The 16,164-nt window shown below is 36.7% G+C and overlaps 4 protein-coding genes across 4 annotated transcripts; 3 read left to right on the forward strand and 1 right to left on the reverse strand.

Annotated features, from left to right (window-relative positions):
* The first annotated feature begins 365 nt into the window (after nucleotides 1-365).
* LOC130729683 (uncharacterized protein At3g27210) lies at nucleotides 366-4,251 on the forward strand. Its single transcript, XM_057581503.1, has 3 exons — nucleotides 366-853; nucleotides 3,169-3,249; nucleotides 3,640-4,251. Exons 1-3 carry the CDS (start codon nucleotides 673-675, stop codon nucleotides 4,080-4,082), a joined length of 705 nt encoding a protein of 234 aa, XP_057437486.1. The 5' UTR covers nucleotides 366-672; the 3' UTR covers nucleotides 4,083-4,251.
* A 2,957-nt stretch (nucleotides 4,252-7,208) lies between these two features.
* LOC130729684 (uncharacterized) lies at nucleotides 7,209-11,611 on the forward strand. Its single transcript, XM_057581504.1, has 4 exons — nucleotides 7,209-9,780; nucleotides 9,911-10,993; nucleotides 11,062-11,238; nucleotides 11,321-11,611. The coding sequence occupies exons 1-4, from the start codon at nucleotides 7,897-7,899 to the stop codon at nucleotides 11,609-11,611; spliced, it is 3,435 nt and encodes a 1,144-aa protein (XP_057437487.1). The 5' UTR covers nucleotides 7,209-7,896.
* LOC130729687 (uncharacterized) lies at nucleotides 11,612-13,306 on the reverse strand. Its single transcript, XM_057581506.1, has 2 exons — nucleotides 12,576-13,306; nucleotides 11,612-12,494 (listed from the first exon to the last, which is right to left on the reverse strand). Exons 1-2 carry the CDS (start codon nucleotides 12,723-12,725, stop codon nucleotides 12,210-12,212), a joined length of 435 nt encoding a protein of 144 aa, XP_057437489.1. The 5' UTR covers nucleotides 12,726-13,306; the 3' UTR covers nucleotides 11,612-12,209.
* Nucleotides 13,307-13,375: 69 nt separating this feature from the next.
* Nucleotides 13,376-15,251, forward strand: LOC130729686 (putative F-box/FBD/LRR-repeat protein At4g13965). Its single transcript, XM_057581505.1, has 2 exons — nucleotides 13,376-14,079; nucleotides 14,161-15,251. The coding sequence occupies exons 1-2, from the start codon at nucleotides 13,450-13,452 to the stop codon at nucleotides 14,584-14,586; spliced, it is 1,056 nt and encodes a 351-aa protein (XP_057437488.1). The 5' UTR covers nucleotides 13,376-13,449; the 3' UTR covers nucleotides 14,587-15,251.
* The last annotated feature ends 913 nt before the right edge of the window (nucleotides 15,252-16,164 follow it).

A 16,164-nucleotide genomic window follows, 5' to 3' on the forward strand; every position in this document is an offset into this window, starting at 1 on the left:
TCTTGTGTGTTATAAAATCACATCTAGTAGACAATTCTCCACAGAGAAATTTCATGGCTCTCATACCTGAGAATGAGTTTCTTCTAGTCTTTCTAACCCAACTGATCCACCCTACTCGACTGTCTAAGTGTGTGTTTGGAAAACTCATCCAGGATTCACGTTTGGCCTCGATCCACGTTTTCAGAAGCAAGAAATAGTTGCTTTTGGATTTCTGGATTAACGTTTGACATCTCCAGTTTTGAAACCAAACACACACTAAAGATGTTTTTTCTCGGTTCTACCACACTTTTCGTAATGTTGACAAAATAAATAAATAAAGGGCATTTAACTGATAAGAGAGAAAAACAGTAAACAGAAAGGGTGTCAGCATTATTAGCATTTATCATCTACCCACTTCTCTTTCCCTTGAAGGCCAATCCTCTCATACTTTCACTCATTCTCTCTTTACTTTCCTCTTCCATTGGCGTTTAACTTTTCTTATCAACGCATTTTTTCCCACAACTTTGCCATAACGTCAAAACACCCTCTTCTCCTTTCTCTTCTCTCTCTCACTTCCACTCCACTCTGTCTCTTCTTCTTCTGTGCAGTGCATAGCATGAACCTTTATTTAAGCTGCAGAGTCCTTGAACCTTGATGATGAAGAAGTGACTGTCTGTATGATATTTTGCTGATATGGGTTCATGTTCTTCCGTTCACAGAAACCAAGAAACCAACATGAAGCATCTGGGTCTTTCATTTTGTTCCAAAACTGACAAGCTTGTGATTCCTCCAACACCCATCAAAGAAAAACCCAAAAATGGAAACTTTCTCAACTCTCAGTCGCCACCTTCTCGGTCAACCACCATCATCAATGGTAGGGTCCTTCTGGGTTCTTCCTTGCTTCAAAAAAATTTCATTTTCACTTATCATCATCATATAAAGATCATATTTTTATTGATATATTTGTTATCAGAACTGAGTCTTAACTGTTAAGTTTCTTTCTATTTTTGGGTTCTTTGGATGAGTGATCTCAAGTGTTGTGGGGTCTCTCAATATTTGTTTATCTGTTATTCTTCATTCTTGAAGTTCTTTCCCTGTTATTTTGGTATTTTAATTAAATTTGCATATAATGATTATCTCAATTCCTTTTAGATTGATCTAATCTGATTTTTAATTAACTTTCTGGTGTGCTTGCATATGATTATTGCTTTGGTATAATACACCTACAGGTGGTAGAAAATGATCTTGCTTATTTAATCTTACAGTCATTCTTACTGCCTTTAACAGTAACTATTTGTTTGCAATTATGCTGTTGTTGCTTCTTGAGCTCCATGATGCTTTTTTTATTCCATGTGAATATGGAGATGATGATGAATTTTCTTTCTTTGTACAGTCTCTGGAATATTTATCTTTATTTGGTATATTTTTGGGTAAGATATTTTCTAGTGAATAAAAGGTAATTGTCTGATGATGTGTGTGGGAGGTAGAAATTGAAGGGACAGGATGGACAGGAATATGTTGAATTATGGATAGATTATGACTAATTTTAGAGGGGGGTCAATTTGTTGTTATGTTGTTTGTTTTAATTCAATATACATAGGGAATGGGTCCTCCTTCTTCCATATCTTTGATGGTAACTTTTATCAATATGAAATTTCTTGTAGACTAATTTTCAAGCAAGGAATCCATTATATAGATGATTGCTTTAAAATATGGCAAAATAATGCCCTGAGTGTCCTTGAAGTTCTTGTTTTGCAATTTGGGCAATCTCTCTCTATGTGCTGGTTTGGGGGGTTGGGGGGATGATAGAGGTTTAGAAGATAAACTCCGTGTTTCTTACCGGATCCGTAATTCCTGCAGTCAAAAGCTCCTAAAGTCACTCAGTCATAGTTTGATATCCGTCGGATCAAGATCGGATTGGTGAGATTTAAAATGACAATCATACAAATAAAATTGATCTCTTTAAATTTGAACCGTCTGAAGATAGGAAAGCTATGAAGCTATGATGACTTTAGGGAATTTTTACAGCAGGAAATCCAAATCTGTAACTTACCACATCCTATTTGGGTGAAGGGTTAGGTTCAACATTCACAGACAACATTTACAGATCTGAAATGTGTGCTTAGGACATAGATAGTTGAATATCATAATGCACCATGGTTATTTGAGTGACTAAGTGGTAGCTGAATTGATGATATCTTTGGTTGCTATTTATTGTGATTTTAGTTTCATGTGATGGAGACTTTTGTGACAGTTACTGTATTAACTGTTATTGGTAGAGCCTAATTGCCTATAAGTGACCATGGTCCCTTCCTTTTGGATCTCTTATCCTTTTAGGGTCCAGTAGTTTAAGTACCATAGTGATGGAAGTACCTCTATCTGTAATTAACTAACTGACTATTATGCATGTTTGCTGTCTTTTTCATCTTATGGACCACAAAGGGAGGATCACATTAGAGTAAGTAATTACTTAGGAAGAGTACAAGAGCTTTCAATACCTTGAATTGAATACAAGACAATTTGCTATTTAATAACAGTGATTAAAATTAAATTGTGTTGGTGGTGCATTGTGACTCTAATTTATGATTTCCTACAGGTAAACAAGGCCTATCCAAATGCTGTAATCCATCTTTTCTTACCTGTCCTAACATTCATTGCTCCTTAATTATTTTATGTTGTGTTGGGTCTTCCGAGTACTCGAACGAAAATAGACTCATTGTTTGTCTAAAATTGGTTGAAGTGCTTGTTTACACTGAGTGAGTCTCTGTGTGTTATAATTTTGACTAATAACAAGTAGTTGAATCCAAGTTGTCTGACACCCCCTTCCAACAGAATTAACATCTTTTGCCAGTGTCCCCTTCTCTGTCTCACCAATCAAACTGTGTCATGCCAATTAAAGAAAACATGAATATGTCAATCATAACCTTAAGGGGGTAGTTTTTAAATGACATGGCACAATTTGCTTTGTCCTTATGAACTAAATACTTATCAAACATCAATCAGTAAAATGGTCAATAATAAGAGTTTTTGTCTTTTCTCTCCGCTTACTTGTAATATTGCTGAATCAAGAAGCTTATCAATCAAAGTTATCCCTTCATATGTCTTATATATTTTACTGTCACTAACTGATGGTAATGTTTCTATGCCAATTTTTCTGAAACGATTTTCTGAACTTGGACTCTTGTACAGGTAGCAAAGAGGAAGTGTTTTTTGAGTCCAAGGTCTGGTTAGACTCGGATTGTGATGATGATTTCTATAGTGTCAATGGTGGTAAGTTTTCCTTGCAATGCTTTTTCATTTTGTAGTTTTCTGCTGGAAAATCTTAATTTGCACACAAGCCATTCTGTTATATGATATCACAGTTAAGTTCTCAAAAATGAGTAGGATCACACTTTGCATTAGTTCAAAACTTCTGTAGGGGAGAATTATAATGAAACATAATTCTATCTTGGATGAAAGGTTTATGATATATAATATTCATGCACATAATAACTTAAGCAACATTTTTTCAATGCACTTTTGTGAAGAATGCAGAACCCATACAAGAACTATCATAGATGATAGATATTTATTTTCGTATCGCTGAAGTCTATCTCTGTTCAATGTATTTTAATGGCTCTTCTTCCTTCGATTGACTTACAAATTTCTGTTTTTATCCAGAGTTTACGCCATCTCGTGGCTCCACTCCAGTGCACCACACTTTTGGGAATAAAACCCCTTCTGTGCAGATAACACCTGGTACTTCAGCCGAACCATCTCCAACAGAAAAGAAAAAGAAATTGTTGGAACTTTTTCGAGAAAGCGTCAGAGAAGATCCAAATGATGATGTTGCTGGGAAAACTTCCAGCGATGAAAAGAAAGAAGCAAAACCAATCATAAATGACATTCTTCCTAAGTCTGCACACAGCACCCCTTATATCTCAGTTGGCAACTCTGCATGTAGCAGTGAAAGAACCTTGAATGGTGATGATCATGCATCTATCAGAGAGAAGTCAGTTAAGTCGGCGCAGTGGTGCCTTCCAAGCTTGACTTCATGTCGTAGCTTTAGTGAGAGGAGGAGGAAGACAAGTCCTGCAATAGCAGCAGCTAATGGAAATTCTTGATTGACTCCTATTGCAATGTGGTGAACAATGTATCTATAAGATAAAGATATCAATGAACTCAATATGGTAATGTACATCTTTTATCTTGTCCTTGTAAACAGCTGAATAGCAACATGAATTTAGAGCATGTATACATAAATGAAGAGATGCTTAATGAGTGTTTGGAATAGTTTATTTGAGCTTATCTTATATTACAAGTGCTTATGTGCATGTTATAAACTCATGAAAAAAGCTTATGACATAAGCTACCAGATTAACTTACGAATATGTTATTATACCTCCATATAAGCTATTTTTGAGTTTATTTCAATAATTTTATCGAATTAACTTTGAACAAGTGTTTCTGTGATAGAAGCTTATTGCCTTAAATGCACCCTATGTCAATAAGCAACGAGTGTTTTTTTCTTCTCTTTTTTCATATTCAATCTTCAGTGATTACTTCATTTACAAAATTTGTTGAATACAATACTATTAGGTAGTATTATTATATGTGGAATACTTACATAAACTTAAGTACCTTAGTTTGATGAACCAGTCAGCAATCATTTTTTTTGGAAAAGTCTATCCCAAATATTCACTTACATGTCCTTGGTATATTATGAGTAAACATGAGAAGAAATATTGTGAAGCGTGATTGTTTCATTGATTGGCAGAGGAGAAAATAAGAGAAGGGATAGTGAGAAGTGGGTATCATGGAAAATCCTCTCTTTCGTCTTGTTCATTTTGGCTTTGTAACCCCTTAAATGCCAGTCGTCCCCCTATATTTTTCACTCTATTTATCCCTTCATGCCATCTAGTAACAATGTTCGTCGAACAGGATATTACAGTTTTTACCTAACCTTAACTTAATTATTTATGTAGATCGGACTAAGTTTATAACTCAATCTGATCGTAAACTCGAAGCCGATAATAGATGAATTTTAATGAGATAATTATGTTAAGATAAGTTGATCTGAAGTAAATGCTAAATAATAAATTAAAGTAAATATATAACAATATTTGAAAGAAAATAGCCATATCGTATATCTTAGAACTTTCTTATTTAGGCGATGGTATCCCAAACAAATAATAATCCTAATTAAGTTACCCCTATCCCTTCTTTAATTAGCTATTTGGTTAAAAGTTGGCTTTCATCAGGTTTGCTGAAGTTAAAATCAAATTCAACCTTACACCTGATCAACTCATTCTTTTGTGGTCGGGAGCTCACATGCTCCACCAACTTTGCCCTCCTTCATATTAATCATCTCCTCGTCCAGTGAATCTAGGGACAAAGGGAACAACATCACACATCTTTGTTTTTTATGCAAAGGAAAGAAAAATGCTAAACCAACTAATGCAATTTAAATTGATTTAATTCAATTTGGAAATGTTCAATTAGTAAATGAAAAATAACGAATTCAATCCAAACCAATGTAAATCTCATTTTTTTGGATCAGTTAATTTTTTATCCCTAAATTCAAACCGAAACTTCTAGTTCAAACTGCCACCAATAACCTAACAATAATTCCACCTGCTTGTTTAAGAAATTGAGCAAGCTCAATTAAATTGAAGCTCAGCGTAAAACTTTGATTTTTTCAATCATCACTTTACATTTCAAATCACATTCAAAATCTAGGAGCACAAATAGAGGAGTTTGAAGGTTTCAAATCAATTTATTCAAGATAAGCAATTGCAACTTATAATATACTTTCTAAGTAGAAAAAATTGCATAGTTCTTCAAGTAACGGTTGTAAAATTGAAATGCTCTTTGTTTTTTTTTTTTTACTTATTATGGAGACAAGGTTGTCAAGATCGAAAGTTTACTCATAGGATCACACAATGCCACAACACACAATGCCACCACTTTTGCTGTGAGTTTCTAGATCCTCAGCAATGACATCCAAAGGACAATAGAGTTTGGTGGGGAAGATCCGAAGCAATTCTGAATTTGGAAATAGATATTCAGCCTAAAAGATGATCAAATTGTTTTTTGCTGCTAACAATGTGATATACAATTACCAATGACAACAGATTCAGAATACAACTACAATTTTTCCCCCGATGATTTTAGAATACAACTACATCACTAAAGTAAACGAATCAATAACTTCTCAGAATTAACTCATACAAAACACTAACAAATATAAATTTTGTATGGCTTGCTTGAGCTTTTGGTCACTCAATTTAATCAAATGTGTGATTTTGGTCTTTAACAAAAAATATTAGCAATTATCGTCCCTTACATTTATTGTCGTTTGCAGACTGTAGTTTTGATTTTCCGTCCAAGATTTAACGATTTCTACAAAAAATAAAATTAATAAAAAAGACAGATATCCAGAAACACTGAGAGTCTATTTGTTTGTAGTTTTCAAAACAGTTTTGATTTTTTTAAAACTGAAAATATGTATGATACGACATGTTTTTTAAAACAGTTCTAATTTTCAGTTTTTAAAACTAATTAACAAAAACAGCTAAAAAATGTTTTTAGTTTCTTTTTTAGTTTTCAGATATCAGTTTTCTAAATGTTGGAAAACATGTCATTCAAACTGTTTTCTTCTTCTGAAAAATGTTTTTAAAAATTGTTTATGAAAACAGTTTTAAAAACTGAAAACTAAAACTGCAATCAAACAGATTAACCCTAAAAAGTTCATCATCTTCACAATGGAGAAAGAGGTCGTGTGGTAGGATCCTACTGTGATTTAGGATAGATTTGGGCAAGCTTTTAAGAAAAAATTTCTTCTATTTAAAAAAAAATACTTAACCGTCTCGACCTATACTAGCAGGCCAGGACGAGGTTTTGCACAGGAAAAACTTGTGCATATTAGGCAAACCCTAACACATAGGATTAACTTAACTCTTAAACATTTTCCTCTTAAAAAAAATTTACTCTTAAACTATATAATATTAGATATTAGATTAGATTAGATTGATCGGATATATTTATGATACTCTAAATCTTTAAGACGCAGAGAAGATAACTTTTTTTCTTCTTAAAGATAACTCTTACAGATAGAATATGTTTCTTTTTTATAGGCACATATAGAATATGTTGACACTTGCTCTTAATTTGGCCGTATAAATATTAAAAAGTTTTTTTTTTGACAGGGTATAAATATTAAAAAGTTGGTACTTAGAAAATAGGCTTAATCCTCAAATTAGTCCCTGTCTTTGTTTCGCCGTCTGAACCAGGTCCCTGACCGGAAAAATTTGTGGCATCAATCCCTCTTGTTCAAAAATGTTTGGAGCCAGTCCTCGCCGGAGGTCGGAGCTCCGGCGAGGGATGAAGTGGCATGCTGACTGTGTAAATAAATGTGACGTGGCACTTAAAAAAATAAAAAAATAAAAAAATAATATAACTTAATATAATAAACACATAATTAACCCAATTAAACTTAATCTCATCCTAATTCCCCAGCCAAAACCTAAACTAACTAAACATTCCTAATTCCCCAGCCAATTTCCCAATTCCCAAATCAATCCCCAATTTCCCAATTCATCAACCGTGAAGAACCCTAGTTCTTTCTTCTTCTTCCATTTCGAGCCCTGCAATCAATCCTCTTCCTCTCGCCGATTCTTCCTCTCTCCGATTCTTCCTCTCGCTGCTTCTTCCTTATGCTGTGCTGGTGTTGTTCGTTCGAGAAGGTCACCGTTTAGGACAAGGCTCTTTGTCTTCGATTACTAAGTAAGTAGCCACATTCTCTTCTTCGAATACGAACAAGCTTGTTCGACTGGCTGTTATCTTGGAGGCTTTGGGTTTCCTTTTGGTTTTGTGTGGTTCAGGGTTTATGGTTTGTTTGGGTGGGTTTTTTCGTTTAGGGTTGCTATTTAGGGATAAATGTTTATTTGGCTTCTCTGGAGTTGCAGGATGGTGTTTACACTGATTGTTCGTCATGGTGGTTTGTTTGGGACCGCCCCTTACCTGCATTACTTTGGTGGTGGTCGAATTGAGCTTCTTGATCAAGATGAAGACATATGGTCCTACTTTGACACTGTAGCCATTGTGAAAGGGATGGGATACAAGGAGTTTAAGTTATGGTGGGTCACTGCTGAGGATGCTGAACGACATGTCTTCAGGGATTACAAAACTGATGCTGATGCTCTTGAATTTGCTAAATATGCGAGCACACTTGGTCAAGGTTTGTTGTTTGTAGAAAATCTATCACAAGAGCAACCTAGTGTTGGCAATGTTCCCACTATTGCCATGCTTCCCTCTGTTCCCACTGTTTCAGCACAAAACAACAAGGTACCAGCACAAAATAACAAGGTTTCAGCACAAATGAATAAGGTCCTACCAACAAAGATGAAATGTGTGAGAAGGTCCAGTCGTATACAAGCTGTGGTGACTAGAGCAAAATATTTGGGCAAGCCTTCCTTAGTGGTTCTCTCTGACGATGATGAGATGGAAGTTGAGCTGCCTGTGAATGTCAACACTAGTCCTGACAACAATGTTCCTCAGGTAGATGTTGCTCCTGAGAACATAAGTCCTGAAAATGACAATGTTCCTGGTACAGAGCAGGTCCCTGAGGTAGATGTTGTTGTTGGTCCTGAGAACATAAGCCCTGACAACAATGTTCCTGAAGTTATTGATGGAGATGGGGAAAATTCTGACAGTGATGTTTCTGTGCAAAGAGAAAGGCTTCAGGATAGTGATGAAGAAAGAGACTTAGGGCATGAAGATGTATTGGACAACACATCTTTTGCTGAGGCAGAGGCTCTTTTGAATGAGCATATCAAACAGATGCTTAGTAGTAGAAGTGAAGAAGGTATGGGTCTAGCTTTTGGGGATGAATCAGATTCTGAAGGAGGTTATGAGAGTGAGGATCTAGAGAGTGTGCCAACTGATTCTGAGGTGGAAGATGTTCCTAGAAGAAGGTTCCCTAAGTTTGTTAAGGAAAAAATGGGCCAAGATTTCAAATTCAGCCTTGGAATGGACTTTTCATCACTACTACAGTTCAAAGATGCTCTACATGATCACTTTGTTACTAATGGCAGAGAATTCGAATACATGAAAAATGATAGCATAAGGTGTAGGGTAAAGTGCAGAAGTAAGGGCTGTCCATTTGTCATCTTATGCAGCAAGGTTGGCAATAAAGAGACTTTCAGAATCAAAACTCTAGTTGGAGAGCACAATTGTGCAAGAGTGTTTGATAATAAGTCAGCTAATGTGAGGTGGGTGAAGCTCAAGCTGTTGAATAAAGTGAGTACAATGAATAAAATCAGCACAAATGAAATAGTAGATGACTTCAGATTTAACCATGGCACTGGTATAACCAGATACAGAGCATGGAAGGGTAAGCAGCTGGCAATTCAAGAGGTTGAGGGAGCCATTGAAATGCAGTATACCCTTCTATGGAGATTTAGCAATGAATTGCGGAAGAGGGCTGCAGGAAACACATGTAAAATTAATTTTGAATCACCAAGAAGCACTTTGTTTCCTAGATTCAGCAGATTTTACATGTGCTTGGATGGTTGTAAGAGAGGGTTTCTAGCTGGGTGTAGGCCATTCATTGGCTTGGATGGATGCCATCTGAAGACTAAACATAGAGGAATCTTGTTGGCTGCAGTTGCTAGAGATGCCAATGAGCAGTACTTCCCACTAGCCTTTGGTGTGGTTGAGTCTGAAACAAAAGATAGTTGGATGTGGTTTATGGAGCTATTGATGGATGACATTGACCCTGAAAGATCAAGAAGATGGGTCTTTATCTCAGATCAACAAAAGGTAATTTTTTTTTTCTTTCTTTGTCATGCTTTTGTATAATTTGTCTAGATTTTTGTCATGCTTTTCTTGGTCACTGGTCTGCCTTAATGTAGAAATTGTCATGATTTTGCCAAATTTTATGTGATCATAGGGTTTGATGGAGGTTTTCAAAGAAGATATGCTACATGGTAGTGAACATAGACTATGTGTGAGACATCTCTATGCAAATATGAAAACTAAATTTGGAGGTGGTGTGCTTTTAAGAGATCTGATGATGGGTGCTGCCAAGGCTACATATGAAGCTGCCTGGAAAGAAAAGATGCTTCTGATAAAGGATGCCAATGAAAGTGCTTATCAGTGGTTGATGGAGAAGCCAACTTCAAGCTGGTGCAGACATGCATTTAGCCTTTACTCAAGATGTGATGTGGTCATGAACAACCTCTCTGAGGCTTTCAATGCAGCAATTATGTTGGCTAGGGACAAGCCTATTTTAACTATGATGGAGTGGATTAGGACCTATGTAATGGGAAGGTTTCCACAGATGATGGAGAAGCTGCACAAGCATCATGGACAGATCATGCCTAGGCCATTGAAGAGGATATTACATGAGGTTGATCACATTAAGAATTGGATCCCTAGGGTTGTTGGTGCTCAAAAGTATGAGGTTCGACATACTATCACTTTGGAGAGACATGTAATAAGCTTGAAGGATAAGAGCTGTACCTGCAGATTCTGGGAACTTAATGGCTTTCCTTGTAGACATGCTGCATCTGCACTTACTTTCAATGGCAATGATCCTAAACAATTTGTAGATGATTGCTACAAGAGGGAAGCCTACAATGCAACATATGAAAATTATGTGACTCCATTACCTGGCCCTAACCAGTGGATTGTCACCCCTCATGATCCTGTGTGCATTCTACCACCCATGTATAAGAGAAGTGCAGGGAGGCCAAAGAAATTGCGGAGGAGAGACCCATATGAAAATGATCCTAACCCAACTAAATTACAGAGGGGGGGTGCAACTTGGAAGTGTAGTAGGTGCAAGCAATATGGGCACAACAAGAGAGGATGTAAGAACCCTGTTCCAGAAGAGCAATCTGAAGTTGTACCAGAAGTTGATGAAGCTGTACCAGGTGAAACACAAGCTACAACTGCACAAGATGATGGAGTACAACCTTCAACTGCACAAGATGATGGAGTTCAACCTACAACTGCTCAGAAGAAACCAAAGGTAATTAATTCAAACACTGCTTCAAAAAATATGAAACCTATAATGATGGATCTTGTTTATTTCTGCAGAACAAGGGATTTAAAAAATGCAGTAGATGCAAGCAGTATGGACATTATAAAACAAGATGCAAGAACATCCCAGAGTTAATTGTAATGCCTCAGCCCCGCTCTCTTCCTGGGATTGTTATAAGGGAGCCTGTCAATCCTAATGTCACTGCCTCACTCCCTCTTAATTCTGGAAAAATGGTATTATAATAATTCATTTTCTGGTAAAATTATGCAATGAGTAACTGGTAAAAATTATGCTAACAATTGAATTTAATTTCAGAAAGAAAAGGTAGTGGAAGATCCAAGATCTGTGGATGAAAATTGGCATAAGATCTATGCAGGGACTCATGGAGGAGCTACTACTTCATATGTCATGACTGGGAATCAGGGAGGAGCATCCACTTCTGGTTCTGTCCTTCAAGTTCAGATGGAGATTGAGACTTCCAGTACTGTTGAGAGGGTTGCAACTGAGATTCCAGAAGCCACAAGAGACCAAGTTATTGAAGATGGAGAAACTTTACCAACACAGTGCAGTGTTGTCCTTGACACAGCAATGGGGGAATCAACTTGACCTTGCATTGGATGAAGGGAAAGCTTTTTGAGTGTATGAAAAAAGCAAGGGAATCTTTCAAACTTTTTTAATGGTTCACATGGTTCTGAAGCAGTAGAATATGGACCACATGGCCACTATGGTCGACCCCTTACTTTTTTTGTATTATTTATGGGTGTATGTAGACCACTTACTTTGGCCACCAACTTGCTGAATTATAAGTGTTTTGATTATGTTTTAGGCTATGTTTTATCCTAGCCTTTCATCTTTGTTCAAACAATGACTAGTGGAGTAGTTTAACTCCTTATGTATTGCTGTTGATGGTTAACCTAATTCTAATTAGATGCCTCTTTTTGCTGTGTCATTTTAATCTTATTCAATGAGCCTATTCAATGTGTATAATGAATGAAGTTCAATGTGAACCAAAAGAAATAAATGACATCAATAGTAGCCCAACAACTATTCTTCTTTTCATTAACTTCAGGGAATCCTTGCAATAAGTACATGATAGATATACAAAATACTTCATTAGCCTACATACTTCCATACACAAGATACAGGCATACTCCATACTTCCTTAGCCTACATACTCCATACTACCATCCCTCAACTAAACTTTTCAACCCTTTCTAATACATAAACTCCACACTGCTACCATCATTGCAAGGACAGTGAACAAGCATGCAATCTTCTTCTGGAATCTCTCAACTTCAAGCTTCTTCTTGAGTTTGTTAATCTTTTTATTCAAATCAGGAAGAACATGCACAGAGGTGACAGGACCATTACCAATCTCAGAATTTAAACTCATTGCATCACTTTCAACTTGAGCATGCCTTCCCTGAGCTGCATTTCTTCCCATAAGTGGTTCATCAATCCAGAAAAAGAAACCACAAGAATCTGGAAACTGCAGCAGACATTGCAATTGGGTTACAAGATGAATACCATGAGATTAAAAAGCCTCAATTAAATACATTCATTCACTTACTTGCCATCTTCTGCACCTCAAAAATCTCCTATCTGGGTTTTCTCGAGTACCAGCTGTGTAGATGATGAGAGTGAGACCACATTGACACCTGGCCTTTCCACTTGCAGACATTGTCCTGGAACGGGAGGACGAAGCGGATGAAGAATTCATTCTTCAAGGCTCAAGACAACAGGAACGCACGCGATTCAGGGAGAAGAGAAGAGGAACTGGTGTGAAGAGGAAGTAGGAGAAGAGAAGAGGAACTGGTGTGAAGAGGAAGTAGGAGAAGAGAAGAGGAGAACGCGATTCAGAAGAAGGAGAAGAGAAGAGGAACCCGATTCAGGAAATGGGGAATTGGGGAAATGGGTATGAACCCTAATTTCATTCACTTTCTGATGAATTGAGGAATTGGGAAATTGGCTGGGGAATTAGGAATGTTTAGTTAGTTTAGGTTTAGGTTTAGACTTAGGATGAGATTAAGTTTAATTGGGTTAATTATGTGTTTATTATATTAAGTTATATTATTTTTTTATTTTTTTATTTTTTTAAGTGCCACGTCACATTTATTTACACAGTCAGCATGCCACTTCATCCCTCGCCGGAGCTCCGAGCTCCGGCGAGGACTGGCTCCAAACATTTTTGAACAAGAGGGATTGATGCCACAAATTTTTCCGGTCAGGGACCTGGTTCAGACGGCGAAACAAAGACAGGGACTAATTTGAGGATTAAGCCTAGAAAATATATCAACTAAAATTTGAAAAAGCCCAATGAGTTTAAACATGAAACCAGATTTAGAAGTCCAATAAATTCAACACAGAACAAACCTTAAAAAACCCTAGTCAGTGTCGATCAAACATTGAGTGTGGAGCAGACAGACAGATTACAGTAACAATGGATGATAGGATTAGCAATTTATCAGATGATCTTCTCCGTCACATTCTCTCGTTCCTTCCTACTGAAGATGCTTTTGCGACAAGTCTTGTGTCCAAGAGATGGAGACCACTCTGGCTTTCAGTTCTCAATCTCGACTTTGTCGAACATAGATATACTCGACATGGGAATAAACGTTTGCTACGACCATTCTCTTCCTTTATTGATGCATCCATTCTCAGACGAGGTATTCACCAACCCATCAAAACTTGAGAATCTCCAATTCAATTGTTTGGCCTTTGGGCAGGACTTACCCTGCTCCATTTTCAGCATCACAACCCTTGTTGTTCTCAAGTTAAAATGCGTGACTTTTAAGGATTTTTCATCTGTTCAACTTCCCTCACTCAAAGCTCTGCATTTGGACTACTTTGCATTTTCAAAGTCTCAACATTTTATAGACCTTCTTAATGGGTGTCCATTGCTTGAAATTTTGGAAGTAAGAAGTGTAGCTTTTGATTGCGTTGATGACCCTTCATCTGGGAGAAACTTTACAACTTTATCAAAGTTGGTCCGAGCAGATTTTTGTCACACGTTGACAGATTTTTATTTGCCCGTGAGAATTTTTTACAACGTAGAGTTTCTGCGCATAGAGGAGGTTTGTAATGATGTTTTTGTAATCAATTTAGTTTGTTAATGTTATCAATATTTCTGATAAATTTGTTATTATTCTTTGCAGTTCTGCGATGTAGACATTCCTATATTTCCCAATTTAATTCATCTGGATCTCATCTTTAGACGCAATCTTAAATGGGAATCGGTGTTTGATATGCTCAATCATTGCCCTCAACTTCAAATTTTTGTCCTTCACAACTTATATCGTACTCCTTCTATGGTTTGGCCAAATACACATGTTATTCCTGAATGCTTTTCTTCACAGCTCAGGACATGCTGGCTTACTGAGCTTACAGGCACAAAATGTGAGATGACATTTGCCAAGTTTATTATGCAAAATTCAACATTGTTACGTACCATGAAAATTTCCAGTAACCGTTACCTATCTCATGAGAAAAATCTTGAAATGAGAAAAGAATTGAACTCATGCCCAAGGAGCTCTGCATCATGTGAACTTTTGTTTCCAGATGGTTCGAATTATATTTGGTAGTACATATAATGTATCTGCTGGTTTTCGTCTTTTTGAAGGACTTATTCTGTGTTTTACTGTTGGTACATCAGTATTTTTTAAATGTAGCTGAAATTGAAATAGGAATAGATTTTTAAACTAGCTATGTGGATTGTTACCAAAAACTAGCTATGTGGATGTGTATCCTTGTGAGTCTTAGCCCTTTTAGTTGACATAGCAGAAGAGATCTTGAGGAGATTTTGTTTAATTCCACCACACTCTCCATTTCATCCACCTCTAGCTGCACAATTGCTCCATCCCGACTTTCTTCTGCTTCAATCACAATGTTCTTTCCCGATCGAAATCTGATGGGGAGAATAGCTCTGGAAGCTTGAACTCTCTAGCTTACAAACTAAAAAAACTTGTGGGAAACTTATTTACAACAAGGCCATAAGAATTTCGCTCTAAGTCATTGTTTTTCTTCTTATGAAAGAACACTAAAATTATGCTCAAGATAATACTCTAGTCTCACAATTGCTTCACTCACAATCTTCCTTACATAGAGCAGCACTCTGACAAAAAGCTAGTTATCTTTCAGGTATAGGTTTTTTTGGTCAAATATTTGTGAAGATTAGAGCAAGGGTGCCTATTATCTAGCATTTCTTCAATGTATACACTACTATATTATTACTCTTTATGAGGATTGAGATCCCTTTACATGTATGTCTTTCAAGTATAGTTTAAGGGCTTTGATGGTGCTGGCTTTAGTGGATTTGCCCCATTAATTTTACCTGTTATAGCCAGTTTTTCCAGTTATGTTAGGGTGAAATTAGGATTAGAAAAAAGCTGGGGTTGAGTTAAAAAATGTCTTTATTTTCCTTGTGTGCATTTGGGTGTCAACTGACCTAAATGTTCTCCTTTGCAAATCTGAAATCATAAGCATTTGTTAACTCACTGTTGAGCATTACGGTCACCGAATAAAGGGGACTAAAATCAGTGGTCAAAAAAAGGGAAACATTCATCTATGGCCAGTTTGTTGTCTGGAATTTTGAATAAATTGCAAGTGCCTCTTGTTTCAAATACTAGCATATTAATGCCTACTAATCTGATTAGTTTGCTATCTCAGAAATAACATCTGCTTCACCCATAAAACTCTTAGCATGGAAATGGATGAGTGCTTTCTATATTGAACATTAATCATAAACTTCTTCTGATATGCTTTAATTGAGATCTATAAGGTCATAGCTAGTCGGGTCATGCAAGGATTGTGTTCAGAACTGGTTGTGGAGTTACATATTGTTGCTTTGCCGTTGATAAATATTGTTCTGATTTTCACTGTTCAGATAAGTCATGATTCAGCTTCATGCCTTCCTGTTATATTGGGATTAAGTCATGGTTTTGCTTACCGCTTTTGGAATGTTTCTAATTCTCCTACTTTGTTTGCCACAAGTCTTGTGTCCAAGAGGTGGAGACCACTCTGGGTTTCAATCATCAGCCTCGACTTTGACGTGCATAGATATACTCGACCTCAACCTGGGAATAAACGTGTGCTACGATCACACTCTTCCTTTATCAAATTCGTATAAGCATCCATTCCCATAAGAGGTATTCACCAACCCA

This window comes from Lotus japonicus, chromosome 1 (genome assembly GCF_012489685.1).
Source record: "Lotus japonicus ecotype B-129 chromosome 1, LjGifu_v1.2".
In the NCBI taxonomy this organism is placed as follows: domain Eukaryota; kingdom Viridiplantae; phylum Streptophyta; class Magnoliopsida; order Fabales; family Fabaceae; genus Lotus; species Lotus japonicus.